Raw genomic sequence first — 27,447 nt, forward strand, 5'->3', positions numbered from 1 at the left:
TGACCGAACTTTATTGAAGGTTTTGTAGTTAGCAGGACTGTTAAGAAAGCAGAATATTTTACACCTCAAGTATAGTTAAGAGCTAATTCTCATGAGAATACAGTACAAATAGAAGCTAATATAAAAGGGCATCCTCCTTTCACTGTTCAAGATTTCATTATTTGTAAAACAAATGAAGTCAAGTTTTAAAATGTACTAAGCTTCAATGCTAGCAATCAAAGTTTCACTGTTCAGATGGTTTTATTCCAGAGATTTTGCAACGCAGCATCATTTCACAGCCATAATGAAAAGATTTACGGCAGCTTGATAGAAGTAGAATTTCAAAGTTGTCAAAAAGCCTTAAAAATATTATCTGCAGCTTAAAATGAATGATGATGAACTCCAAGTTAAAAAAAAAAAAAAAAAAAAAAAACAAAAAAACAACCCACTTCAAATGCGTATGAAATGCAAAAGTAATGCCCTGCAGGCTACTGCATAGTGTTGACTTGTCCTCAAAGAGATATGTCAGTCAGCACAGCTTCTGGATAAGCACTAAAATACATACGTTCCAGCAACGGGCACACCATTCCAGTCGCATGGAGAAAAATAGAGTAGGGAGTCTTCACAATTGATCATAGGCAGTTTTGAGAAAGAAAAATCACATTGCACCCCGTTTAAGATGCTTTAGTTGTTGGATACTAAGGACATAAATGTTTTTATTATTAAAAAAAAATAATCCCAGTTGTGCCCTTTATACGTATTAAAGTGCATTAAGTTACGATTTTTAAAGCAGGCCAGAAAGTCCCTTTGAAATTGGTCCCTAAGCACTGCAGTAGCATTTGTAGTGGTAAACATAGTGTATTACAGAAAGCCTGTTTCACACCACCATTGTGAGGAGAGCGAAATTCCGCAAATTGTTACTGAAATACATACTGAAGCTCAAAAAGGGTAAGACAGTAGGAGTACAGAACAGCTCTGTTCTCGTGCTGTGGACAGAGATTACCTGTTGAAGCTACCCCACAGCCACATACTTGTTTCCATGCACCTAAATAAAGTCTTTGCAGGCTTCCAGAGTATTTTTCTAGTTGAGATAATTTGGACATAGGATTCCCTTAAAGTCGATGTGCAGTATAGCATCGCTTTCATGGAGGACAGCTGTTTGTTAAAGCTAAAAAACACCAATTTAAAAAGGCCCAGCACCTTGCAGCAAGTTTTCTAGTAAAAGGCCAATTTATTCTTCATCATCTTCTTCATAGTAACGATTCCTTTTGATCTGTTCTTCCACGGATAGATCTTCCATATCTTCACCCTCCCAGAAACCAACATCTTGGGATTTGCGATTCTGGGTAGGAGATGATTCCTTAGCAGTCACGACATTGGCTAAGCTGGAATGTTTTGGAGAATTTGGTTCAAGGAATTCTTCATTTGGAATTTCCTGCTCTTCCATAGCGTGTTCTTCCTCATCTGTCTCTGCATTCACCTGGCCATTTTCTACAAAGTTATGCTCTACTGTTTTGATACCAGACAATTCCCGTTCTTCCTCTACTTGTTTGTCTTCAGCATTCCAGATGTTCCTATTCTCAACCTTCTTCTCCTTTTGCTTTTTGTCTACCATGACCTCTCTCTCTAGTTCCTCACTTCTTTTCAACATGTCTCTCTCTGCCTTAGAAGAAGATGAATTCTCTGTTTTATGGCCTTTAACAGACACTGTTCTAAACGAGGCTGCGACTGTAAAGGGACGACTTCTTTCCTTCAGTGAGGAAGATCTTCTTAACTTTTTGAGATCCAGATCCACATCCTCCAGCACATCTGGCTTGGAAATCTCTTCTTCCGGAGGCCATTTGGGTTTGAACACTTTGATGCCCTCATCTAAGGCACTTCCTTGAGTACTTTGGTCAGATGGAGGCGGCCAGGCAATCCGGAGCTTTTTTGTTTCTGCTGGTCTCTCTTCTCTTTCGGGCAAAGCTGAAGCTTTTGCTTCCATACTTGCTGCCAGAACTCCTACTTTTGCAATTGGGGCATCCTCTACTCCTGGACTTTGTGGACTTTCGATTGCATTTACACCATGGACAGTTTTCTCCAGGGATTCTTCACATTCCGTTTTGCCTGCCCATAATTCCTTATGCTGTTTGTGTCCAAAGCCTTCATCATAATTGCCTTTAGATTTGAAGAGCTGATTGAAATGCGGCTTGCAGTAAATATTCCCACGCAGAGATGCATATGTCCCAAGGCTGTTCAGGAAAACATGAAGTCAAATATTAGCATTCTGTGTCTCAGCCATCGAGACAAGCGTATATTTTAGTTATGTTACTGAAGAGATTCAATTTCAGTCTTCAAACATGTTTACAAAAGACAAGCTTACAGCTTTCCCAAGTTTATATGGCCTTCTTTTCAAACATCAGGAGTTCTTTACAAAGTTGGACATTATATTTTTCCCCACATAAAATTACATTAAGGGTTTAAAAATAGACTGCATCAAGTGCACAGGTCACTGGCAGAACTAGGACTGTATTACCACTCCTACACCCCTCTCCAATTTGCTGGATTATGTTTGCCTTCAGCTCAGCTAAGCCTGAACAGCATCTTACTCAGCTGCTGAAGAGGAAAGCTACACTTCCCAGACGGCAGCCAAATGGAGCATTGTGTTTACCTGAGTTTGCTGTTGCAATAGGAACAGCGGAAACAGCTGATGTGAAACACCTGCTGGTTGGCAAAGAGCCTTTCCATCGGGTACACAGTCTTCTGACACCCAACACAGGTTTCCTTCATTGGCAACTGAAATTTCTACGGGAAGAAGAGAAAGCTTGTTAACTGGAAAATGAATCAACTGCTAGGGGACTTGGCTTGGGTTCATGCACGGCTTCCAGAGTTCTCAGAAAAATTGCAGCGATTCACTTTCTGCAACTCCCTGCTAATTATGGTAGAGTGGGTTCTGGTGGGCAATGAGTGAGGAAGAGGCTAAGGCAGGCCCACAGGATTGCTGTGGCTTGACAGTGAGCCAAGACTTTGTCCCAGTGAATTCCACAGCTGAAGCATCACAAGTTGAGCAATGGCTGAGAAGGAACAATGAAAATACTAGAACTCAGTTATAACTTCGACTGAGCCAGTTCCCAAAAAGCTGTCTAATCTATTTCTGCAACCTCAATTTTTCTTGATAGGAAATTGATGAAGAAATGTTCAGGTAGATCAGTCAGATTACAGACTTACCAAAGTGTAAAAAAAAAAAAAGTGTAGACAAAGAGCTGAAATAACCTCAAAATAAAAGGTAGAGGATGGGAGGGGAAAGGAGTGGAACAGGCTGCTCAACAGTTTGAAATGATCCACTTTTGCTAAATGCTCTCCTCCCTTAAAGAGGAGGAAATAGCCTCAGCACAGATGCAGGCAGCAGGAAACACTTCTGACTTCATTTGTAAGCAATTCCAGTTCTATCGCAAAGAAACTGTACTCAGGTTTCGGGACACGCAGCTCTCAAACTTGCTTAAGACTTAGGGCTTTGAGGTTAAACAGTTAAAGTTATTTACGTGCTTACTAAGAGAATTTCCTGGGAGTTTAGCGCTAGGGTAAACTTAAATGCTAAGGAGTCAAGTGTCACTGCTGTGGTGTACGGCAACGACTTCAGATTTTGTTTTCTGACAGCATCAAGGAAGCAAGTACATTGTCCATGAAAACAAGGTTACTTGATGCCATTCACTTCTTGGAATCTATTAAAGGTTGGCCAAGAGGGAAAACACTTTAAAGGAAAAATTAAATAACTTACAGTTGAAAAATTGGCCGTCTCGGGCTGCATGTTGATTACAATCGCTTTAGCAGCAGGGTAAAAGAATGCCTAGGCTCCATACCATGGGTCTGCATAGACACATTAATACTATAGCTTTGCTTTGATAAAGAATTACCTGCTACAAACTCACTAAAAAGCTTTAAGGAAAAAGATGATGGCTAAAGAAAAAACAGGAAGGTCACAGGAAGACATAATTGCAGCAATTTATTTATAACAGACTAGAAACAATAGTTAGGCAATGAAAGTTACAATACGTGAGGAACAGATTGCTGAAGACAGAGCCAGCTGAAGTCAGTTTGTCACAACCTTAAACTTTGCTGCCAATTTAATTCCAGTTCAATAGGTATTTCAAAATTTTTTTAAGGCATTGCTTGAAGTTATAGTAGATTAAAGTTCCAATTATGACAACAGCTTGACCAACAAAAGTTCAGAGTTCCTTTTGAAAAAAATCCTCAATTTCTAGGTGCAGCCAAAACTGCATAGAAATTCTGAATTTTGAGTCACTAAATGCAATCTCAAAAAATGAGAGTTTACCAATGCAAACAAAAATCTAATCATCCATGCTCGCCACAGGGAGCAAAGCTTGCCCATCAAAAAGTAACTCTCCCCGAAAGCTTAGTTTTGCAAGATGACATTACGGTGCTGGCATGCGCTTCTGCAATGCACATCCCCATCTACGAAGAAGAACTTACTTGTATAACAGTGAGCCCTATGTCTGATGGAGAGGCGTTTTGGGGTGTGAAGAGAAAGAAATTCCTTTCCAGGCATACTACAAATAGGAGCTACAGGAGGAAGGTGAGGCCCAATAAATAAAAAAACTTGAGAGAAAGCTGAGAGTTGAGCTCACATTAGGAAGGAAGCAGAAGGCAGGAGTAGAGGTTAGGAACCAAGAACAGGACACAGAAGCTGGAAGAGACAAATAGGAACCTTACATGAATAAACAGCATCTGGGTTTCTATCTCGGCAGTGCAGCATCTAAAGCAGTAACACGGCAGAGGACTAACATGATTCTAATAATATAAAGAGATAGCACAGAGGACCAAGACACACAGCTTGCGTGTATCTTGTATGCTGTAACAGACCAATTACGAAAATGTTATAGGCAGGTCTAATTTCACATACTGGCATTTATACTTCAGAACACTAGGAAGCCACATCTCACTGGTCTTCGTGAGGTCAGTGCTGTTCCTCTCAAAGATGGGGAAAACAACAAAAGCACAGTTGTTTCCTCAGGAGTGAGCCAGGAAGTCTGTGGCGGCCCAGGGAATAGGCATCCTAACTCCAGACAGCACACGTGACAACAAAGTACAGTGTGATCAAAATGTTCAGCACTGCTGTTTGCGTGTCTAATAAGATTAGCAAATACATTCCTATCCAAGAAGTTCTCCATCTGCTTTATAGCTCCTGCTAAAGAAAATATAACATTAAGGACTTGCTATTCAGAATGCCAAACTTGGTCTATGTGGAGTCAGTCACTGCAGTGCTGTTACTATAAAGTCGCTACCAACTGCGGTTACCTTGGGAACAGCTGGAAGAGGAGGGTAGAAAGCCAAGTCCCAGCCTACTAAAGGCTCTGAAGAGCAGTATCAGGACCTCAGTGCCAGTCTCTAGGAGCACTGACTTTAAAAGGGGCATAGACAAGCCCTGATACAAACCGCTTTTCCCACACTGAACAGAAACTGCCTCTGTTGCAGGGGCACGCTGTTGTAACAGCAGCAGGGCAACTCCCAGCGAGCAACTCAAATTTAGCCTTTGAAGAAAACCTGACAGTTTTGAGATGCTTTTCCATTCTGAATTAAAGTTCCCCCATGAACACAGTCTGATGAAGACAGACCAGGTATTGATAATTACTGCCAGACCATTTGTGACCCCACTGGTTGCATTAAGGCTTTTCAGTATTAAATAGAGAAGTTAGTTGGTTTTAACTGTTACTGATGTTTGAGAATAAATAGCTGCTTTACCTTCACTGCTTTTGGCGGAGATGCATCTGTCTGGCCAGCTGGTTTACAACCAAAGTTTTGCTGCTTTGTGCTGACAGGTTTCTGAACTTCTGTCTCGCTCTCCAAGTTTTGTCCAACTAAAGGAGCAGAGGAGGAAGAAAAGGCAATTACAATGACTTTAAAACCACAGAAAGCTTATCCCGTAAGACCAAACAGCAATCCTACCATCTAAGGGCTAACACGTTTCTTTTTGAACATCTACTGTTAAACCTTTGGATCTATGACCATTCTACTTTTCCAATTTACCAGGAAAGTTAAGTGGATATCTAACGGAAACTAATATATGGGGATCCAACATCTAACTTCCAGGAACTGTTCTTCATTTCTGCAAAGCGCTCACGTGTGGACTTGAATTTAGGTGTAAAGCTAAGGCAACATGAGAATGTGCTTACGTACTTTACTGAATAGGGGCTTGTCTACCTCTGGACAACACCAAAGACACTTGGTAATTGTCCTGCATTAATAAGTACTTCAGCCTATTGACTGATGTAGTAGTTGCCAGAGCTATTAGTTTAAGTCCAAATGGTGAGGAAGCTACACTTAAATGCACTCAATCGGAGCAAACAAGAGTTACAGATGTCTTAGGATTACAATTGCAAATGAACTTCTAAACCTGAAAGAAATTCTTATAAAGTTTGTGTGAGGCACAGGACAGATTTCCAACACAAGTTTTTATTGGGTCAAATTCATCATTTGACAGGACTGAGCTTAAGCATCCTACACACAACTGGGCAGAGGTAGTGCCTTTCCTCAGCCATGCGCTCTACTCTTGTTGAGGCAGGAGAACGAGAGCTTACCATTGCCATCCTCTAGACGACCAGAGTGGAAAGACAAGCTGTTATCACCTACAGAAACCTGCAAGAGAATGTTAGACAATGAACACCTTTGACCTTCAGAAGTCTGAATAATCATGGTCTGAGTAATACAACGGGCAGTTTGACACTGAAAGCACTTAAACAGGAAGAGACTGGCCACACTGAGGTGCACATGAAGCTACTTTTTGTTTTGTAAGGCACAAGGCAAGAGTCCAGCTGACTGCCAAGAATGTTAGTCCTTGCCACAAGGTAGATATCCTCATAATTTTACAGTTTTTGCAATATTCAGATCGTCTGCCATAGCATTCACACACACAAACATGGTATTTTTGTTTTCCTAAACACCTGCAGCTTGTACACCTTTATTTATTAGTCGTCAGAAATCTTCATGGATTTTGTTGAGATACCTCCCAGGTTTTCTTACTTAGAAGTCCCTTGACACCAAGCAGTACACACTTACTGGAAATCTCATTTTGACAAATCTATGACACATAAACATTCAGCAAAGACAGTACTTTTGGGAAAAAAAAAAAAAAAACAAACAACAACAACAAACGAACAGCTAAATTTTGAAAAAGCTTTTGTAGAACTAGGGTCTGCTGTTCCCAGGTTGGGACAAACATGCCTGGACCTATCTTGTTCATCCTCCTTCAGAAACAGATTCACATTTAAAAAAACCTCACAACTCTTCTAAAGAGTTGGATGTGCAACAGTTTCAGATACTAAACATGTTACAGATAAAGCTCTTGATGTGTATTTCTTTATTAAACTTGGCACTATTGCTATTAAATCAAATAGTTGTAAGTAGCTACACTGAGGAAACTAAGGTACTGTAACAAGATTAACTGGAAATCATCACTAATTCACTTTAATGATTGAAAGGTCCATTGCAAGCAACTGAAGTTTGCAAATTAATGAGGTAATGAGGAAGGAAGTTATATACATTAACATACTCTGGTCTGCTGAAAAAATAACTAACACTAGTATCCTGGGAAGTGTATCAGCATGTTCTGTGGCTGTTAAAGAATCACATGTGTCTGGCTACCAAGACTACCACGGATTCAGTGTGAAAAATGACAGAGGTGGTTAGCAAGTTTCTTTTGTTTCCTTTTTGCCAGAGGATTCCCTTTTCTGCCATTTACTACTAGTAGCTTTAATTAGGCTTATTTCCAAAGTTTGTCATGCCATTTCAAAAGGACAATCCTGGCTCTGAAACAATGTTTTTTTCAGGTTCTTTATTGCACCTGGACACCTCAAAAAGTAATTTCCCAATTACAGCTGAATACAAGAAATTTTATTCAAATCTTCCATTCAACAACAGGGGTGTATTCTGATTTAACAGGTGTTCTTTTAATTAACTCACCTTTTAGCAAAAAGCAGCCTCAACCAGTTCAACATGAAGCTGCTCAGCTGTCAGTGAGGAACAGCTGAAAGCAACAATTTGACTCCTTGCCAAGGAAGGCTGGAAAGCTTTAAAAGCCCTCCTGGCATTAGGCTGCCACGTGTTCAGAATGGCTGGAATACACAGTACCCCAATTATTATTCAGCTACTTTTATCCTGTCTGCTGTCCCCAGTTTAGTATACAAATGCCTGAGTGTGTTTTATTATCTCTAATTTAGTCTCAATTTACAGCTGAAGCTCAAAACCAGGAACAAACCTAAACTGGAATTCTCAGTTACCTTAATCAAAATTTAGCCACTAAATGCAGAAGAAACAGTGAGAAACTCCTTTTACTTGCGTCACACAAAGCTTCTCATGTTGTTTTTTTTTTTTTTTTTTGGTGTGGTTTCTTTTTTGTTTTATTAAAACGAACAAACAACCCCCCCTAAACAAAACAAATACCTAGCTGTGAATCACCTTTTTACAGTTAGGGAACATGACACAAAAAAGTTTAGGTGGCTTCAAAACCCCCACAAAACCACCAGACATTTCAGAGCTACTCAGCTACTGAAGCCAGTGAGTACAATATTGAAGGATTCTGCCACACTACAGGCATGTCATTACTGAGAAGACAGGCGAACTCTGCAAGAAAACTTAAATTTTGTCTCTAGATATTCTCTACAACTGTTTAGAAGTCTTCTACAAAGAATTGCTATCTTATAATTCAGATACAGTCTGAAAAAAAAAAAAAAAAAAAAACCACAAAACACCCCAGGAATTCTGCAGCATGTAAATAATATGTATCAGCTGCTCATATTCAATTTCTAGATGGCATGTGGAACAAGTCCATCAGCTGTGCTTCTACAACTAGCTCTACTTAAAGTTAAGTCCTTGATCTTCACCAGCATGAGCATCTTACCTTCTCCCCATCCTGACAGGAAATGGAGTCCTCAAGACTTGGTGGCATATTCTCCTTCTGCTCAGATTTGTAATTCTTGAGTTCACTTTCAGTGGCTTGAATCTCATTCTATAGAATAAAGCACTTGAAAGTTGACAGGTTCTTTTCCCCTAGCAAAGTACTTGGTTTCTATTTTTTAAAATCTTTTTTAAACTGTTTTTCTAGTATATACAGTGATAATTAAAGGAAAGGGCATAAAAATCGATATAAACTTGGTGATATATTCTAATGAAGAAAAATACAGGGCTGTAGAATTTTACCATACTCTATGAAGGTAATGCCAGCATTTTTCTAAACAACCCCTCTTCTCTACTTCCAGATTCCTGTTTAAAATCAACTCTAATTTCCCCTGCTCAATCAACATCCTCCTTTTCCCGAAATGTTAAGCTTTCATTTGAAATTACAAGTATTTCAAGACAAGCACTATCTAAAGTAACTGAAAAACACAATTCGACATAAAAGCAAATCCTACCCTTGCTTAATCAAAAACCTAATTCTGTTATATACTGAGATTTTTGTTCTTGACAAACTGACTTGTTTAAGATTTTCACAAAAGAATCTTTCAGACTTAAAAAAAAAAAATGAAATCCAGTGAAACCTCGTGTTTCTTTCATTGCCACAGGATACAAGATAATTGGAGAAAGCCTCGTGCCTTTCACAAGACACCTCTGTATCGTGAAAGAAAAACAGCCAAATACCAGCACCAGCATCTTACTGAATTTTGTAAACAAGTCTGTACAAAACCAACCTCATCTAATGGGAATGTAATTGAATGTTAGAATTTAATGTATAGATCTCTAAATATACTGTCCACCGTCTCTCCCTCCACTTCCCCTATCACTTGCAATACTACAGAAGTGATTGCTTCTCACCCTAACTCTAACCACCTGTAAAAGTGTCTATCAGTTTCAATCCAGGCCTAATTACACCACAATGCCCTCAAAATAGTTGCTCCCAAGAGAGATTATGGCTTTCCTTTGTAGCACAGCTGTGACACATTTTAAGAGAAGAGAAGTACAAATACCACACTACCATATCAAAAGAGCCCTAGTTGCTTTGTCAGCGGGGAAGGAGAAGATCCAAGAGTTATGGCTGCTACTGGAACACAGAAGCACTGCAAACATTGGCATCAGAAACCCTTGTTTGCTCCATCTCATGTGCTGCCCTTGTCGATGTGCCAGGCCAAATCTGGAAAGAGATTCTGCCAAATGGGACATCCTAAGAGCATCAGGCTGGACTTGACACTCAAGCTGAGAGCCTTGCGGATGTGCAAACAGGAGTCTCAAGAGACAGCTATGCTAAATCTCTTGCCATTAGGACATAATTTAGTGGATCAGCTACCACTCTGAGCCACAAACTGGAAAAGGCAATCTAGCAAACTGAATCCAGGCAAGAAACAGGATGCAGAAATCAGCAATTAGCAGTTAATCAGATTTGTTGCACTGGCTGCAATTACTTTCCATTCATGCAGTGACATTTACTCGACTTTGCTCCCGAGGGTTGGAGAATTAGACCCGCACTGCATATGAAATTCAGAAATCATTTCATCTGGGTAGAGACTTTTGCCTCTCTACAAAGATACCCTGCAAGCAAGCACTCTTCCAAAACTTAGAGTCATCATTTTTGGCTTTTACTTCCAGTGCAAGTTTCCTAACTTAAAAAAGCCTATCCTCTTAAGTTTATTACTCTGGCTAATAAAAGGCATACTTAAGCAATAAAAGTTCCCATCATTAAGCAAAAGTATCGGACAGTTCCAGCAAATGTACTTAAGCACTTTTTCACAAAAGCGTAGATTCTTGCACTCTCTTCAGCTGCAACACTTTACCATGAATCATTAATTGCTCATTTCCTGATCAAGTATCTGCAAAATTGGCATGGGTTCATTCACTGCAAGAGTCTAATTGGATTTAGATAATGAGTGAGAAAACTTGAAGGGAGGTGAAAAGCAAAAAGGGAGGAAAACTGACTGGAGATCCCAAAGCTGCAGGCCAGGAGATCCAGGTTCTATGCGCTGTATGACATTGATAGTCACCCCATCTTACTGTGCCTCAATTTCCCCTAGCTTATAGCTAACGTACAATACAGAATTGAGTTTGTTTTTTAAAAAAACAAACAAACAAACATGCAGAGAGCTATAGAATTGCAGAAAGAAAAAGAATGCCAGCTGTGTTTCACAAGAGCCTCAGTCACAGTGCCAGCAATTACTTCCTTGGAGAACTTTCAAGATTATTCCACGAAGATGCAAATAGTTATTTCTTCCTGCAGTATGTAGAGGCAACTCTTCATTAGAAATTACTCCTTCGGGCATCAAGTTATTTTCCAAAAAAGATGGCATTATCTTTAAAAAGCCTGGTTTCCATAAGATCTTCTTTTCAGTCTCAGGTTGGGACAAAAATTCACTTCTACACAAGCCAAAGAACAGACTTACCATAGTAGCGAGGCCTGTGGAACTGCCCTGCTTGGACACAGCTGCCTGGTACTTCGCCAGCCTATCCTTTATTGAAGTTTCTGTGAAGCGAGGCATGTCCAGGCTTTTCTTGGTCTCTGCCTTATCTGGGCTGAGTGCTGGACTAGTGTCTACAAGATGCCCTGGAAAAAGAACTACATGAATGAAGGGTAACCTTCAGGAATACCAGCAGACCCATCTACAGAAAGATTTACAAATCCCATCCCTTCACCGCTGCCAAGACCACAGAAATTCCAGATCTGAGGAGCACAGAAATGCTTCAGTCAAAGGTTTATGCTCCAAGTCTCATAATTAATCCGGCTAGTTTTAGAAGTAGTGCATTCACCAGACGCAGCATCCAGCCAGGTCTCAGAAGTAACGAGAGCAAACAGTTTTAACACTGAAGATTGTTTTGCTCTTATTGTCAAACAAAAGCAGCTGCTACAGTAGCTAAATGGAAATACACATTATCACTGTAGTGGAATAGTTGTCAAAATCTTTGGAGGAAAATATGGGAAGCGAGGAAGTCTCACCTGCTACTTCCACCCTCTCCGTGAAAATAATTTATCACATGACATGTTACAGATGAGTATCTCGAGAATAAACATGTTATGAGATAATTCAATTCAGTCTCACAGGATCATTTGAAGCATCCATTTTTATCTCAAGAGGAAAGAAACATTTGGGAGCTTAAGTCTCTGCATAGGTGCAGATCTCCTGACTCTCAGAAGTATGCCCCATTACTTGCAATACACCTTTCACTTCTGCTGTCAGATGTTAGCCAAATAGGTTAAAAAGCCAGCTCCTGTGACTGCTCTGCTATCTAACTTCCTCGTATAATGGTCAGGTCTTCAGTAATAGCTTAGTTGTTTAACAAAGAATAATAAAAAAAAAACAACCTTTCACTAGCTAGCAGCCTTGAATAACTAAAAAGTTGTATGAATCATTAAGGTCCCTCTTGGGGACAATAAACAAATGTAGTTCTTCCCATTCTCTCCAGTATTGCTCAAATAAGGACACAATGTACATCACTAAGTAGTGAGATATAATAGTAGCCATAGGCTGAAAACACAAAAGTTTGTAAATGCTTTGTTAGAAAAGAGTCTCCAAACGTATGAAAAATACATAAAGTTGCTCAGGTCATAAGGGAAGCTGTACGTACCCGTGTCAGGACAAGGTAGGAGGGATGAGAATTAAAGCAAAAAGGCAGATTGTCTTGTCTGTCCGTTCACTACTTTCTAAATGAGTTTGACTATTAGAAGTAGTTCTAGGATTGTCCTAGGATTAAGACACAAGGAAAAAAATGGGTTCCATTCCTTAACTTTCTAGTGATCTCCTGTGCCTCAGTTTCCTGTGCTTAAGGGTATAACGGTTTAAAATTCACAGCATTAAGTCATTAAATACAACGCTCGCCTAGACCTTACAGATGGAAGATGGCTGCACTTCCTCCCATTCCTGAAAGGCAAAAGTTTATTCTATTCTATTGTGTACAGTGGTTTTATTTTATAAACTAAAAAAAAAAAAAAACAAACAACCAACCACAAAACCCAAGCCATGAGGTTTACTGACCTGATATACTGTGGCTCTTCTCTCCTTGACCAACATCAAAGTCCTCCGAAGAGAGGCTGTTTTCAGAAATCCTCCTACCGACTGCTGTCTTCCTCTGGTCTCTAAGGACCTGTTAGAGACAAGACCCACCTATCAGCTGCCTGGACAAACAGAGATTGTTGCGTGTAATCCTTTAAGAGGCACAGGTGTCACTAGCAAATCTGCTTTACTAGAATAAACAAGTCTAGCAGGTGACATCTTATTTAACCAATATAAAGTTTGATCACAGAATACCTGACCCTCTCTCACCTGGAAAACACTTTCTTGAAGAGGTCAGTAGATGCCCTTTGACTAGTTAGCTTTGTTGAAAAGTCAGAGAACCACAAAGATCAGATTTTTAGGCATTCACCACTGCAAATACAAAACTTCACTGAAGATTTTTGCATTTCATACAATTTCTTTTGAAGCTAATGTTCAAGGTCATTTTATGAAATTTAAAAATCAGAAAAAGCATGAAAGGAGGAAGCTATCAAAAAGCTGCATTGGTTTTCAGCAATAGAAAGAAGAATAAACACCGTTGTAATAAAAGTTATCTGAAGTTACTTGTTTTGATTTGGATAGCTCATGCACTTGGTAGCAAATAATTCCCTAATTAGGTCTGATAAGGCTGAAGCTTAAGCAGGAGAGTGCTGGAGATAAATATTCTCAGATATCCAGGATAATCACTATCTGCAGGGCTGCAGTGCTGGACAGGGCATGTTGCAGCACTACCACACAGATGCTCTGGCTGCCTCAGTCAGATCTGATACTCATTTGTTGAAACCACCTCTCCAAAATCTAATGCTCAATAGAAGAAATTGTTAAAAGAAATTGCAGCAGCTGTGATAAATACCCATGAAGTGCAGAGGTTAATTTGACTTCATCAAGATAGGATGTTTTCACAGCTGAAAGTCAACCTATAAAATAATAGGAGGTGACAGATCTTTGTTCCCTCCCTAGGAAGGGTTAAATCACAGAGCCAGTTGGAAATTAAGATGGAGACTAATGTAGGGGAAAAGGCAGCTTTGGCAAGATGCTCCAACCACACATTCCCCCCACCCCCCAACCAGTTTCTTATTTGCTGGTCACCAAACTGAAGGAAATTCCGAAGTTTTAACAGAACTGCACTGTAAGATAATCGCTGTGAAAAATCAGCCTTCTTTGGCATACAAAGCAGCAACTTTACCAGGAAAGGAAAATGCATCTGGAAATCCTCTTTTTCCATTAGCATAGGAAATATTTTCTATTTCTGTGGTTTAAGACTTTGGTAACTTTTTTACTGGGAAAGAACTTAGCTATGACAAGTCTTTTCCCTCCATTGAGTGTTGATAGGTTCAGTTTGGGAGTGTCTCCACGCTTGTAAGGACTTGTAGATTCCTCATTCTGTGCAAACTACCCTTAGATGATTCTTATTCAGCCTACGTCTGCTTTAGTGTCACCTTCAGCCCACAAGTCTTTAGTTCATACAACTCAGAAATTTGTAGTTCAAAGGATCTAGCTTTTGACTGGTATACAAAGAACATCATAGGCAGAATACACTTGAAGACAAGATCCTCTGAGGATACAGAATGTTTATTACCCCACTTGAAACCCCCCGAATATTTTATCACTGCCCTGGGTTTGGGGTGATTTTTTGGTTTTGGTTATTTTTTTTGTTGTTTTTGTTTGGTTTTTTGTTTTTGGTTTTTTTTTTTTTTTTTTTTTTTGTGGGGGGGAACAATATGGCACCACACACATTTTTTTTGCACACAGCAGGAGTGACAAAGCTACAAATGAAAAAAACAAGTTCGCAGTATAGACAGGTGTGAAGTTTAACTGGAAGCACAGTGCATAAGGAAGTTTCCACCACTAGGAAACAAACTGCTTAATTCAAGTTATTTAGATCCAGCATCTGGGATTTCAACCTCACTGAAAGAAACCACCAGCAAGTCAAGATTGGAAACTTGTTCAGGTTCCCTCTTCTGATTCTCCTTTATTTCAGAATCTCATTTCACTTATTTTCTCTGTAGTCTTCTCCAGTAACATCATCCTGAATTGTCCTCGTGTTGAGAAGACAAAGAATTCTCAATTATTACTAAAATTATTAAACAATTTAAACATCTAAATAAGAGTTAACAAAGGGCCAGTGTGTTGTCAAACAATTTTGACAAGCATTCAGTCAACACCCACCCCCAGGAATTCTGGATCAGGGTCCAACACCTCACCTAGGTGCATGCACAAAATCAAGGTTTTCTTCCTAGTAATCAAAAACCTTCATATTTTCACCAGCAGTGAAGGATTCAATGTTAATCACAAACAGATGCTTCTGCTTGACTTGGTAGGACCTTCATGAAGGCTGGCGAGTTCTGACTTAAGAGCAAAGAGCTTTTCCTCCCCTGTACCACCTTGCTGTGGAATCCATGGCAGCAGGAAAAGTTCAGTTATCAGAGGCAGCCATCTCATGGCCGGCTGAAACAGGCTGAGTTAACGAGTACTCAACTGTCAACTGAATCACCTCCACAGCCCTGCCAGCTCCTCTCCTCCTGTCCTCTTTGCCACCTCAGACATCTACAGGTATGACAATTTCACCTGAAGAACTTTTCTGTAGAGAAGCTGTATAACACAATTATCCTCTGTCTTGAGAGTAAAAACCCAGAACGCCAAAACACAAAAGCTTTAGTTAGAGTTCAGAGATATTTCTGTACACGTCTTAGTAATGAAACCTACAAATATAAATTCAATGTTGTGTAGATTTTATAGCAACAGTTTATGTTGTGGAATAAAAAGCAGAGTAATAGGGGAAAAAATGTTTAACAAAGGGAAGATGAGGGACTTCCCCTATTAGAATCAATGGACTGACCAACCACAAGTAATTAGGGTGATTACGGCTCATGGAAAGTAACACCTTTCACATGAAGGCATCCCTGGCTCCCAACCTTATGCATATGCCATTCAGTTCCCTTTAGAGTCCTGGCTGGGCCACCATGCCCATGCCACAGCTTCTGCTGCTTCCACAGGAGATAAAATATTCCCCGTGTCTGGAAAGCCCCAAGGTTCCAAGACAAAAGAGATGAGTACAGAGGTACCACAACAGAGTTAACAGCACTTTGCCTGGGGCACAAAGAGTTCTTGGGCAAAAGACCAAATAAAAGTTACACCTATTTCATTATATACTAACTGTGTCAAATGTGACCCAGCGCATAAGGTTCGCTACACAAGACAGTCAGCTTTTGCCTTAAAGGAAAAACACAAACCAACCTGGAGACAACTTTTTAAGTACTGCAGATCTGCTTGCTCTTTCGTTTCTTCTCATCTTCCTTGTGTGTACTTTTGCTATCACTTACAGGAAAAATTCTTTAAAACTGATAAAAGACCTGATGTTCAGTCTTTGCTTAGTGCTGAACCAATTTAGACCAACATGCCTGCCTCTAACGTGGTTAGAGCATTTTTCTCCATGAAGATGCAATAAAAAAAACCCCCGCCTTGTATCTAAATTGCAGAACACAGAGCAAGATCTGAATGAATAAATGAATAAACTAGGAGGTTTTCCTTATAACCCTGAAAATGAGGTTTGCTTAAAGTGGGTGATTGAGTCAGGACTCCAGGCTCTAATCTGGATTCTTGCCGCAGGCTTACCCAGCGACCACGCACGTCATTTTATCTTTACTGCCATGAAGTTACAGCCATGTTGCTACTCAGTTTATACAGATGTTTTGTCAGCAAAGCTCTGACAGCACTTATACCTTAAGAATTAAGTAAATAACAAGGAAAATTGCCGCCTCTCCGCTGATTTTATGGTTGGACTCAATGATCTTAAAGGTCTTTCCCAACCTAAATGATTCTATGAAGCCTTGCTTGCACTTAAACCAGGGTTTATCAAAGGACAGAGTTCAGGAAAAGCATAAATGGAAGAGGCAATTGCAGAGCTTGCAGTTAGCCAAGCATGCCCCATTGCTGTAGTTGCTTCCTACCTTACTGAAAAAGATCTGTGTCCCCACAGCCCTAACCATCTTCACTGCACGTGAGGGCATGACATCCTCCTCCGGTCTTCAGGTAAATTCCCAGAACCAGAAATCTTAAAACAGGGCTTTCTAATTACAAAGATACCTCCTCCCCCCCTACACTTAAACTGTAGAGCACTTCGTGCCTTTTCCCTTCTACAATTAAAAAGTAACCAGATGAACTTGGAATAGGAACATAATTTGAACCTAACCTGAATAGTTTCACACCTACTGGATGGTATTTACTGTGTTCAGTCGGTTTTCAACAATATTTGAATTAATAAACTTGATAGAAACATCAGTTCCAGATTCAGTCAGCTCCAAAACAGTTTATTCCCCAGGCTAAGATAAAGTTACTTGAAGCCCATCTGCAAAACGGTACTTTCCTGTGGAATCCCATCTGATTAATCCTGCAGCAAGAGTTCTGAGGAACACTATCAGGAGATCACCCTCCACAGCCCACCCTTCCCATGGACGGGAGAGTGTGGGCAGCTCTCACACAGTGACAAAGACTACAAAAATCTAAATTGTGAAATTACTACATACAGCCCCAAAACGCACTTTAACACAGAGGTGCTCCTCTGAAGCCCTTAATTGTTACATATTTAAACAACTTTTGTACACAAGTTGTTTTATTTAATACTGCAAGAAAACCACCCGCAGTAAAACAAAGCCAGAAGTATAGGAAACTATGAGAAAACTGGAAAATCCACCAGCATCAAGGCCTCAGGACTGTGTTGCAAGTCACCAGCATATGCAACTCATTTTCTAGTTAAGCAATTCTCCCCGGGGACACAGAGTCTGCCGTCCACATGCAGGATCAGATTTCATGAGCAGTTGTAGGAAAAATGCAAGCCCTGTGCATTTGCAAGTCAAAACTAGTGAATGCAGGAGCTTGTCTGGCTATCTCTGCTTATTTTTCCTCGTGAGGATTTTTTTTTTTTTTTCCGATAAGAAACATTTGTTAAGTTACAAAAACGAGATAACAGCAAGGAAAAGATGGGAGTATTTCACAGTACATATATCTCTCTCTATATATATGTGCATATGTGTGACTCACATACTGATATGTATATAAAAAAACCCTCTTAACTCTGGGCAGTACTTCCATCTCAACTGCAACCGCCCGAGATTGTTGAGCTCGCTTCAAAGTTACTTTTTATTTTTTATATATATAAATATATATATATTTTACAAAATTCATGTTCACATAACTCATCTTAATCTTCAGACAAGATATAAACAGCCCCAACTTGCTTTAAAAAAATCTTAATAAATTCCATACTTATTTTTCTCTCTTAAATTGTACCCCTTTCACAAGCAAATTCACTTTTCATCTCCTATGAGCACAAACAGCCCCAACTCCAAGCACTCTGCACATATCTGTATAGCTCAAATAAGTCATTAATATCAGCTACATTATGTTTCAACTAAAACAATGAATACAATTATTTGCAGAGTCAATAGTTCGGAGCCACTCCCTCCGGGGACTTCTCCTGATGCCTGAGAGGCAGCAGCGTTTTAGTTTCTCTTACGATTTGAAGGGACAGATCCTTACCTTGGGCTGAGCCGCTTCACCCTTTTCAAACATCATCTTGAGTTTGTTCAGTGGAACACTGTATTTCTCAATCTTCCCCGAAGACTCCGCGTTTTCGCTGGCTTCAGGCTTTTCCACTTCTCTGCACTCTCTCAGACAGTTTTCCATTTTACCGCTCTGCAGCGAGTGGCTTTTCCCCTTTCTGCTGTCACCACCAGGACACTGCAGCTGGCCAGGGGTGGCTGAAGGGGCCTGTGCCACAGAGGCAGCAGCAGCCCCCAGGCTCTGCTCGGCGTCCGGGGCAGGAGAGGGGCTGCTCCCGGCTCCCTGCCCGGAGCTGGCGACCTTCTGCCCAACCTCAGTGCCGCTGCTCCGGAGCGTTTCCTTCCGAGGCTCCCTTCCCAGCTCTGGATTCTCCCACTTCTTCTTCAGTACGCTCAGATTCCCCCTTTTAAAATGAGGGGGAAGATTTTCTGCGTTCTACAAAGAACAAGAAGTTAATTCCAGTTATGTGCCTGATGAAGCATTAAAGCACTTCCTTTCTATGCGAAAGGAAGTTAAGGGCTCAGTACTGATCTCAGCTCTCTGCTTTTTTCAGACAGCTGTGAATAGTTACAACTGTGCCACATGGAGAAAGCATCCAGGACAGGGAAGGAAGGAGGGGGGAGAAGAGAAAAGTCAGGAGCTAAAGCAGGAAGTGAGCAAACAGGATGGCCTTATAAGGAAAAAGGGAGCCAAGCTCTAATGAGTTAAATGACACACAAAAGGCTTCAATCCACACATCAAGGGAAGGGGACTAAAATCCACACAACAAGGGTCTCTAGTCCTGGAACAAGCAAACAACAGCAACGCAACAGCAGCCACATGAGACACGGGTGGTGCACCAAATGCCACCAAGTCTTCCAGCTGTTTCAGAGGACAACAATTAGTAGGCCTTCCAAAAGTCTACAGAAACAGCTCTCAGAAACCACTACTTTGTTGGAGTTACATATTTCTACTATCAGTGAACAGTAGTGGTTTAGTTACAAGAGATCTGTCTTCAGTATTTTATACCATGCAGCGTAAGGCTCAAGCTAAGCACTGACAACAAATGTCTTTTTGCACCCATTTATAAATTTTGCTGGAATTTTCCTTCTATTTCACTCAATGCATTAAAAGCTCTCTGTAGGATGCACACAGACAAGTCACGAGTGCTGCCTTACCACTAGGAGCTCAACGGTAACACGTGGAGCAGTAGTACTCTTCGTATTCAGGCTCTTTTCGGATTAGTTTTGCTTACAAGTAGTTCCCTCTCCCCAGAGTAACAGATCAGCCCACGTTTGATTCAGTCAAATCGAATACCTGCCACCATTGCATTGGTGCTGCCTCTCCCTTATGGAGACCACTATGTATCAAACTCATCACAAGTGGAACAGGTCTGCAAGGCTTATGGGAATTAAACAGGATTAGCAGCTATATTAGGATTTAAGTCTCTCACCCTATTACTCTTCTGGTCACATTTTGAACACTGCTTTGCAAATTAACTTGAATCCAACTAGACTTCAAAAAAGATCAGCTCGCTTGCTGACTGTTTAAAAGAAAGTACTAGAGTTATAAGGCAAATGTTGTAATGTACTGAAAATTGCGCAGGTTTCCACAGGAACACCTCTGGACATGACACCTATGGAGTCCCAACATACTTCATAAGACAAGTCATTCTGGCTTGGGACTTGCCTGTTCCCTGATCACGCAAGCAATGAAGAAAATTTAAGACCGGAGAGTAATTTTTAGAATGCTTATTTTATCACACCTATATCCTGAACAGAAAAAGAATGACCACCTGAGAGATCAAGGCAGCAAGGTCTAACACAGACTTACCTATATATCCTCAAAATATTGCCGGTCTTTTTAAATAAAAATTAAATTGAGGATCTGCTTATAGAAAGACCTGCAATCTTGGTGCCTGGTATTTTGGCCAGGGTCCCCTGACCCCAGAACAGTAAGTGCAATGTAGTTTACAGGAGGGAATGCGAGACTGCAGCAGAGCCCAAAAGGAGGGCTCTCCCTCATCCAGTGGCATTTTGAACCCTGGAAGCCACTTCAGAGAAGATCCTCCTTAATGGATTCTACAGCAATCAAAGACATACGTGTTAGATTTTAGAGAGGCTGGCAGCTTCTTTTAAGCAGACTTTTTAATTTTGTTAAGAAAGGAAAAGGTACCACACAACTGCCTACAGCTAAGAACAGAGAGGAGGATATTCAGGTGTTGTGGTTAATGTGTTTTGCCTTTTGCTTAGGACCGAATTGGTGATTCAACATATAGCTCTGGGCGAGGCGCTTGATTTTCTTTCCTTTCATTCACACTGGGGAAGGGTAGCGGGAATGAGTCAAAAGCAAACACTACGTCTATGCCAAGTTTTCTGTAGGACACATGGCAGCAACTCCGATATTCCAAAAATCAACTGTCACAGAAACACTGCATGTAGGTGATCTGTTCTGATTGCCTGCTGTTGCTTATTGCCTAGGAAACAAATACTTACACTTCTTTTTTTCTCAGCAGTGGCTTCTTCAGCTGCTTTCTGGTACCTTTCAGAAAGAGGAAAGAGAAAAAAAAAATCAATCAGCTTTTAAACAAAATACTGAATGCTCTTGAAGATAGCTGAGATTTCCCCCCATCTCCCCCCTAGGATTCCGTGCACTTCACAAACCTATCAAACAAAACCAAAGGCTGGAAAATTAGTAGAAAATAGTACCAGAACAATGCAAAATGATAGAAACATTTTAAGTCATTCAGTGTACAATAATAGCATACATTAATATTTTTTGTTACCTAAGCACTCTGATTCTCAAATATAGATAGTTTACCTTGGAATAGCTGTATTGTTTCCACCACCCAGCTGTCTGCTGTGCCCCCTTGCAGGAATAACTCGGCTATTTATACAGCAGCTGCTGAACTGTAACAAATTACAGCTTGGCATACGCAGAAAATCTACATAAGTACCAGTTTATTTTACTATGCTGAGTTGTAAACTGCACCAATTCAGGAGTTGCTTCATGAGCAGCTGAACCATCCCAGCAGTGGAAACAGTAATCGCAGCCCTCTGAAGATAAGCCACCCTGGATCATGAATCAAAGTCCTTTAAGAAGCTAGAGAAAACTCCCCGCAATCTGCACACCACTCCACTGGGCATAAGTACATCCAGAGCTAGGAGCACACTGACCGCGCTGATTAGTACACTGCACAAGGTGATTGCACTTCGCTTTTGAAATGCACAAATTAGTCAGATGCGACAAATTTTGCCATTAGTCATCAGCTTCAGACTTTAAACAGTTGCTCGTATCAAACCAATAACTACTGTGTATCATGGGCTCAGTTCCTTCTAAGGAAAAAAAAAATTGACATGCAGATACCTGCTCTACTACTCATTTTTTCTTTATAACAATTTATTTTTTTGCTGCTGTGAATGGTGTGCTCCTATTTAGACTTCTCCTCTTGTTACACTAGAGAGTAGACAAATTGCACCCTTTCGTATTTCTGCTCTATAAGCTGCATTTACTGTACAGACTGCAATCTGCTAAAGGAGCGTAGCTGGCCATCTTTAATCAATGCAAACATATTAACCTACGTCTCTGTACTATAAAGGTTCCAAAATTTGAATGAGACATACTGAGAAAGTAAGTTTATGGAGGAAGAGAGATCAATACTGGAAGAAGCAACAGAGAGACACGTGCGGATGAAAGTGAACCACACTGGAAAACACACAAGGATTGGAGAGTCCCAGGCAGCACACACCCTGTAAGTTAGCCCGCCACAGCACACTCTTTAAGTCTCTGCTGTTGCAATTTGCATGTCTCTGACCTGACAAAACTGTCAATCTAACACTATATTGAATGAAAAAAAAAATTTTTTTTCACATACAAATATTTAGGTAACAGCAATTTAGAAAAATGATGCTCTTCACTGTGTGTGTCAGTGTTGGCAAAGTCCGTAAGTAGGACTGTGTTTTTCCAAGGAACTGACACTGCTTATGTCGAGGGACCCTACTTGATTAAGGAACAGCAGTTTGGATTACTTCCAGTAAGCCCTTTTCAAAGGATTATCAACATTTAGCAAGATGACCAGGTTCTGTAATCAAGCTTCAATGAGTGAATAAATTACCTTAACAAGAGCGGTCAAAGCAAGCAGCTTCTCCCTAGGACTGAGTACTTAAAAAGTAACTTAAAGAGCTATGTTTGCGTGAAGTCCAGATTGCAATTATCCTTCCCCTGTAGACTCCATAAAGTTTCTCCCACGCTCAAGATGTAAATACTGCAAAACCTTGCTGCACTATTAATGCAATAACCTGGGGAGACTTGGGTGCCCAAATCCCATTAAAAATCCAAGATTTCTTTGAGGAAATAAAAGCTTTTCCAGAAAACATTTCTAGGCTACCACCACTCAGCATTCTCAGTGTATAACATATTACTTTATGATTTGACTGTAACCCATCATCCATCTCTCAGAGAAAAGGGAAGGGCGATACTCCTTTTCTACACAAGTTTGGTGAGACATCGGGAAGGGGACATCGGTGAAGAACATCGCTACTGTGAAATTCTCTGATGGAACTCTTACTAGAGGGTTACAGCTATCACCTGCAGCCGTTTCTAACTGGTCCCCAATGAACTGATAAAGCATTACTGCCACCAGGCAGGAAATGCCATGCTAACAAGAGAAACCTATCTAGTTTGTGCTTAAGCAGTTAAAGACTGTTTCTGATGAAGTAAAACCCTAATGGCAATAGCTGCCTACATTCCAATACTCTGCCCTCAAAACCAAATTGCAATTTGTAGTTTGACAGAAAACATTCCACTTTGTTTTCTGACAGCAGAAAGGTTATAATTCTGACTGCTGAAACAATATAGTGTCAGCAACTAGCAAAACTTTTACCCACCACATATTAAACCAGAAACTTCAATGCCTACAGAGCTATTTTTAAGAAGCAAAGCAACTGTCAGTGAAGCAGCCATTGTTCAAGGTACCAGCTGCAGCCTACACACACAGCTCGCACTCAGCAGCCTCACGGCACTTACTTGGAGAATCTCTCCGCAAGAGCCGACGACTTATTCTTGTTGACTAGAGAAAGCTCTTTTGCAGTGATTTTCAAAGACTGTGAAGTCCATTGTCTTCTATTAAACGGGGAAGGCTCCATCTTATCACCAGAAATACCTGCTCAGAAGAAAGTACAGTGTCAGGCAATATGAATTACGTGAGCAGAAAAGTCATTTCACAAAGCGATTTGATAATAAGGTGCCATTCAGGTGCTCCCTGCGTACGAGTGCAACTGAGTGCTGATCATTCAGGATCTTCTCCATCAACTGACTTAAAAAAAGGCATCAGATTAAAATTATCATTTCCTCTGCAGATGCTATTGAGATGGTGCCCTTGATAAAACACTAGCCACAACAAAAGGGGTACGAGATAAGCCATAAGCCAGAACATAAGTAAGATGTGAGCTGTGACGGGGGAGGATGCTCACATGAAGCTCTGTATTTCCTATACACACACGGGCTCTGGGAAGCCCTAATATGCCCTCTCTTGTTCTGGTTTCTAAACCAAATGTGCTGGTATTTATGTAAGAAGGCTTGAGTTATGAAACCTAAGCGGATGTAATTCCTATGCAAACATTTTTCATTCACTCTTGCGGTGTTCATTCTTAACGCGGCAGCCGTTTCCTCTGTGAGCTGAAACAAGTCTTCTGTTCGTGGAAGCAGCTGGAAACCTCATGTTGCAATAGCTATCAGTTATCTAAAGGAATAGTTTCAACTACCCTGTCCTGCTGAAAACGGGAAGAGATTTTGTACAGCTTTTCACCACAGAAGCCAATAAGACTAAAAAGATTTTTTTTTTTTCACATACATAGTTTTCTTTTGTGGAGGAGGAAAGGAGGGGAGATTAATTTAAAGAGCTCTCTGATAAGACAAAAATAAAGCTTGTAGGGCAACGCCTTTCCTTTTTTCCTCTTTTCTTTTATCCCTGGTCTCACTCATGTCACACAATGCCTGCAGCAAGTGTGCTAACTGATCCTACAGTGCTAACATCAGGCAGGCTGTTCACTTTCTCACATTTTCCGCCAGTTTCTTTAAATGATTTGCACCACCAGGTCACAGAACTCTCAAAGCTTGAGGACAGGTCTGCTTGACCACTAGCCACACTGGAAATGGAAACACCTTAAGACAACTTGATAGAAACAGTCCATCAAATGTCAGAAATGTTGCTGAAATCCTCATAAGCATGTAACACTCAAAAATGGCAAAGACTCAGGATTCTGTAACGCCTCAGTCCAGAAGCATTCAGCAGCAGTGAGTGGAGGCTCAGTGGTGGTGTGAGCTGTGAGTCTCGGCAGCGCTGGGTCTGCGAGGTGCCCAGCTGGTGCTGGAACCAGAGGGACCTCTCCGGTGCTGCACCCTGCTGCTGCGCAGAGAGACAACAGCCCGCGGATGAACACGCTGTGCTCTCCATGGATGTAGTCTGGCAGAATGGGACTTTCTCTAACATTCTGTAATTCACCTGATGTCATGGAGAGAATGACACGCCATGCCAGTACATGTTTTTTCAAGATAGTGATTTAGACAGTGCTTTGAGACAGACAGGTTGAACTATCGTGGCAAACGAGAAAAGTTACGCTATTTTTGCTGTGATGTTGAAACACCTTGAAACTACTTATCAACGTTACATCTCCAGTTGCATCTCCCTGCAGCTTCACACTCGCATTTCCCACTTCAGGCAGCCTCTGAAATGCATCCATCGCCCCTTCCAGCTGGCAAGAGAAACTCCAACTGCAGAGTCACTTTCTGAAATTCACACTTTCTTGAAAACATTCTGCATCACCAATTTACCCTCTTCTATTCAACTGTGAACTTCTGTCCGGACTGGGCTAAGAGAAGGATGCTCTCCATTTGGCTGGCTTAAAATAGTTACCAGCCTTCGCCAACTGCACAAATGATCATCCAAAAAGGAAAAGGATCCAATCCGAATATAAGAGGAGTGCTCAATTTTCTCCCTTTTTAAAAAGCATATTGCACATGCAAATAAATACTCATTTCTGTGATTACAGGATGGAGTCCCTAGTGTCAATGCAAACATTTAGCATACAGATTTAACAAAGCCCCAGAATGCATATGCAGAATTTATAGACAGAATTTACTCCTGAAAAATATCAGTCCATGTTAAAAAAGAATTCTGAATCAGCCATGTAGTGCTACAGTTTAAACTTCTGTTTTATGATTAATCTTGTGCCAAAAGGAGATCACCTGAAGCCCCACTTTGCAGTTTAAATTGCCTTTGACCAAACAGCCGGCTCACCCAGGACAGCGCGGGGCATTCATTAGCAGCCTCCCTTGGCAGAGCGAACAGGTTCTCATTGACACACACCTTACACGGAAGGACAGTTTCAGGAAAATACCGAGAAAACAAAATCTAGCTCAATTGTGCAGAAAATGAGCCTGCTTTTAATGCCCGAGCATTCCATGGCAGCTGGTAGTGCTCACTGTTTGTGGATGTTTTCTCCCCTGTCGTGTTTTTGTTCCTTTCCCTACCGCTTTCTCCATTAAAGCCTCAGGTACATTAAGACAATCAGGCCCGTTTTGGCAAAAATCTCTTGAGAAAGGCAGCAGCTACTGCTCGGACATTCAAATGGAAAGTTAAGAAGAGTATCTGGAATGTCAGTTGCTAGAAAAGACATAAACCAGAACTCGAAGACGCCCTGAAACTTGTGCTCCCACATTTTTAACGTCATTCCACATTCTCAGCACTTCCCCACACGTTCATAGTTTCATCGTGCTCAAGCATCTCCCTACTTTGTTTGCTGCTCCTTCTTACTATTTTATACCAAGTCACTTCAGGAAATATCCCTTTATGGTACGTGTGAAGATTTAAACAAGGTCGTGAGCATTCTGCGTATAGGGATAGAGGCAGGTGACGGAGCCCGGAGGGGACAGGGAATCCGGGGAGGGAGGGAAAGACTGTCATTTGGCCACTGCTGCACCGGCTCTACCTCCGACAGCCGGTAACGTGGAGTTTAACGGCAGAATAAAAACCCAATATCTGGAAAGGTCCTGAAAGAAAAACTTCTGATGAACGCCTGTCCCAAAGCAGCACCCAGAGATGGCTGAAATGACCACAGGAGGGGACATCACCTCATCAGCACCGGGGCCGGCTGGCGGCCGGGGATCCCTCAGCCTCCCCGTACCGCCCCGGGGGTCCCTCAGCCTCCTCCTACCGGCCGGGGGGTCCCTCAGCCTCCCCGTACCGCTCCGGGAGCCCCCAAAACACCGTTTTTTTCCTGACACCGGCCCGCCCGGTCCGCACAGGACGGGGCTACTTCCTCTCCACACACGGCTGTCACGGCCCCACGCGTGACCCGGTCACAGCTCCCCCCGCCTCCCCTCCCGGGGTCCCGCTGCACAACACCGCCAGCCCCGGGCCCTGCGAGCCGGCAGAGCCCCGCGGGGACACCAGGGTCGGGGGGGGGACGGACAGACGGACGGACACGCTGCGGCCCGCCTCTGGGGCGGGTAACGGGCACCCACGCAGCCCCGCCACCGGAATGCCGCAGCCCAGCACCGGCGGTGGGTCCCCCCCGCCCGCCCCGGCCCCGCTGACAGGGCGCGCGCCCCCGCCGGTGTCCCCCCTCCCCCCGCCCCACGCACCTGCGGCGACCAGGAGGCGGGTCCCGCGCGCGCACCTGTCGCGGCTGAGGCGGCGACTGCACCTCCGCGCCGGCGGCGGCGCCGGGCAGCCGCCACGGCCCCGCCCACGGCCCCGCCCCGCCGCCTCGGGGCACGCCCCCTCGGCGGGGGTCTCCCCGGCGCATGCGGACTGAGCCCCGCCCGGCTCCACAAGGTCTTTCCTGCGCGCGCGCGCTGCGGGTGCTTCCCGCCTTTGGCCCGGCGCGCGCTGAGGGCAGCTCGATGGCCGCTGCCGCTATGAGGAAACACTGGTTTGCGGGGGGAGGGAGGGGATTCTGCT

The 27,447-nt window shown here is 42.0% G+C and overlaps 1 protein-coding gene across 1 annotated transcript; it reads right to left on the reverse strand.

Moving 5' to 3' along the window:
- Positions 1–27,235, reverse strand: LIMA1 (LIM domain and actin binding 1). The gene is made up of 11 exons (XM_082496322.1): positions 27,129–27,235; positions 23,511–23,646; positions 20,981–21,026; positions 18,483–18,941; positions 12,927–13,035; positions 11,340–11,500; positions 8,873–8,980; positions 6,555–6,612; positions 5,719–5,834; positions 2,630–2,763; positions 1–2,210 (listed from the first exon to the last, which is right to left on the reverse strand). The coding sequence occupies exons 2-11, from the start codon at positions 23,627–23,629 to the stop codon at positions 1,211–1,213; spliced, it is 2,310 nt and encodes a 769-aa protein (XP_082352448.1). The 5' UTR covers positions 23,630–23,646; positions 27,129–27,235; the 3' UTR covers positions 1–1,210.
- Positions 27,236–27,447: the final 212 nt, after the last annotated feature.

The sequence above is a fragment of the Vanellus vanellus genome (genome assembly GCF_965231255.1).
Source record: "Vanellus vanellus genome assembly, chromosome: 28".
NCBI lineage: Eukaryota > Metazoa > Chordata > Aves > Charadriiformes > Charadriidae > Vanellus > Vanellus vanellus.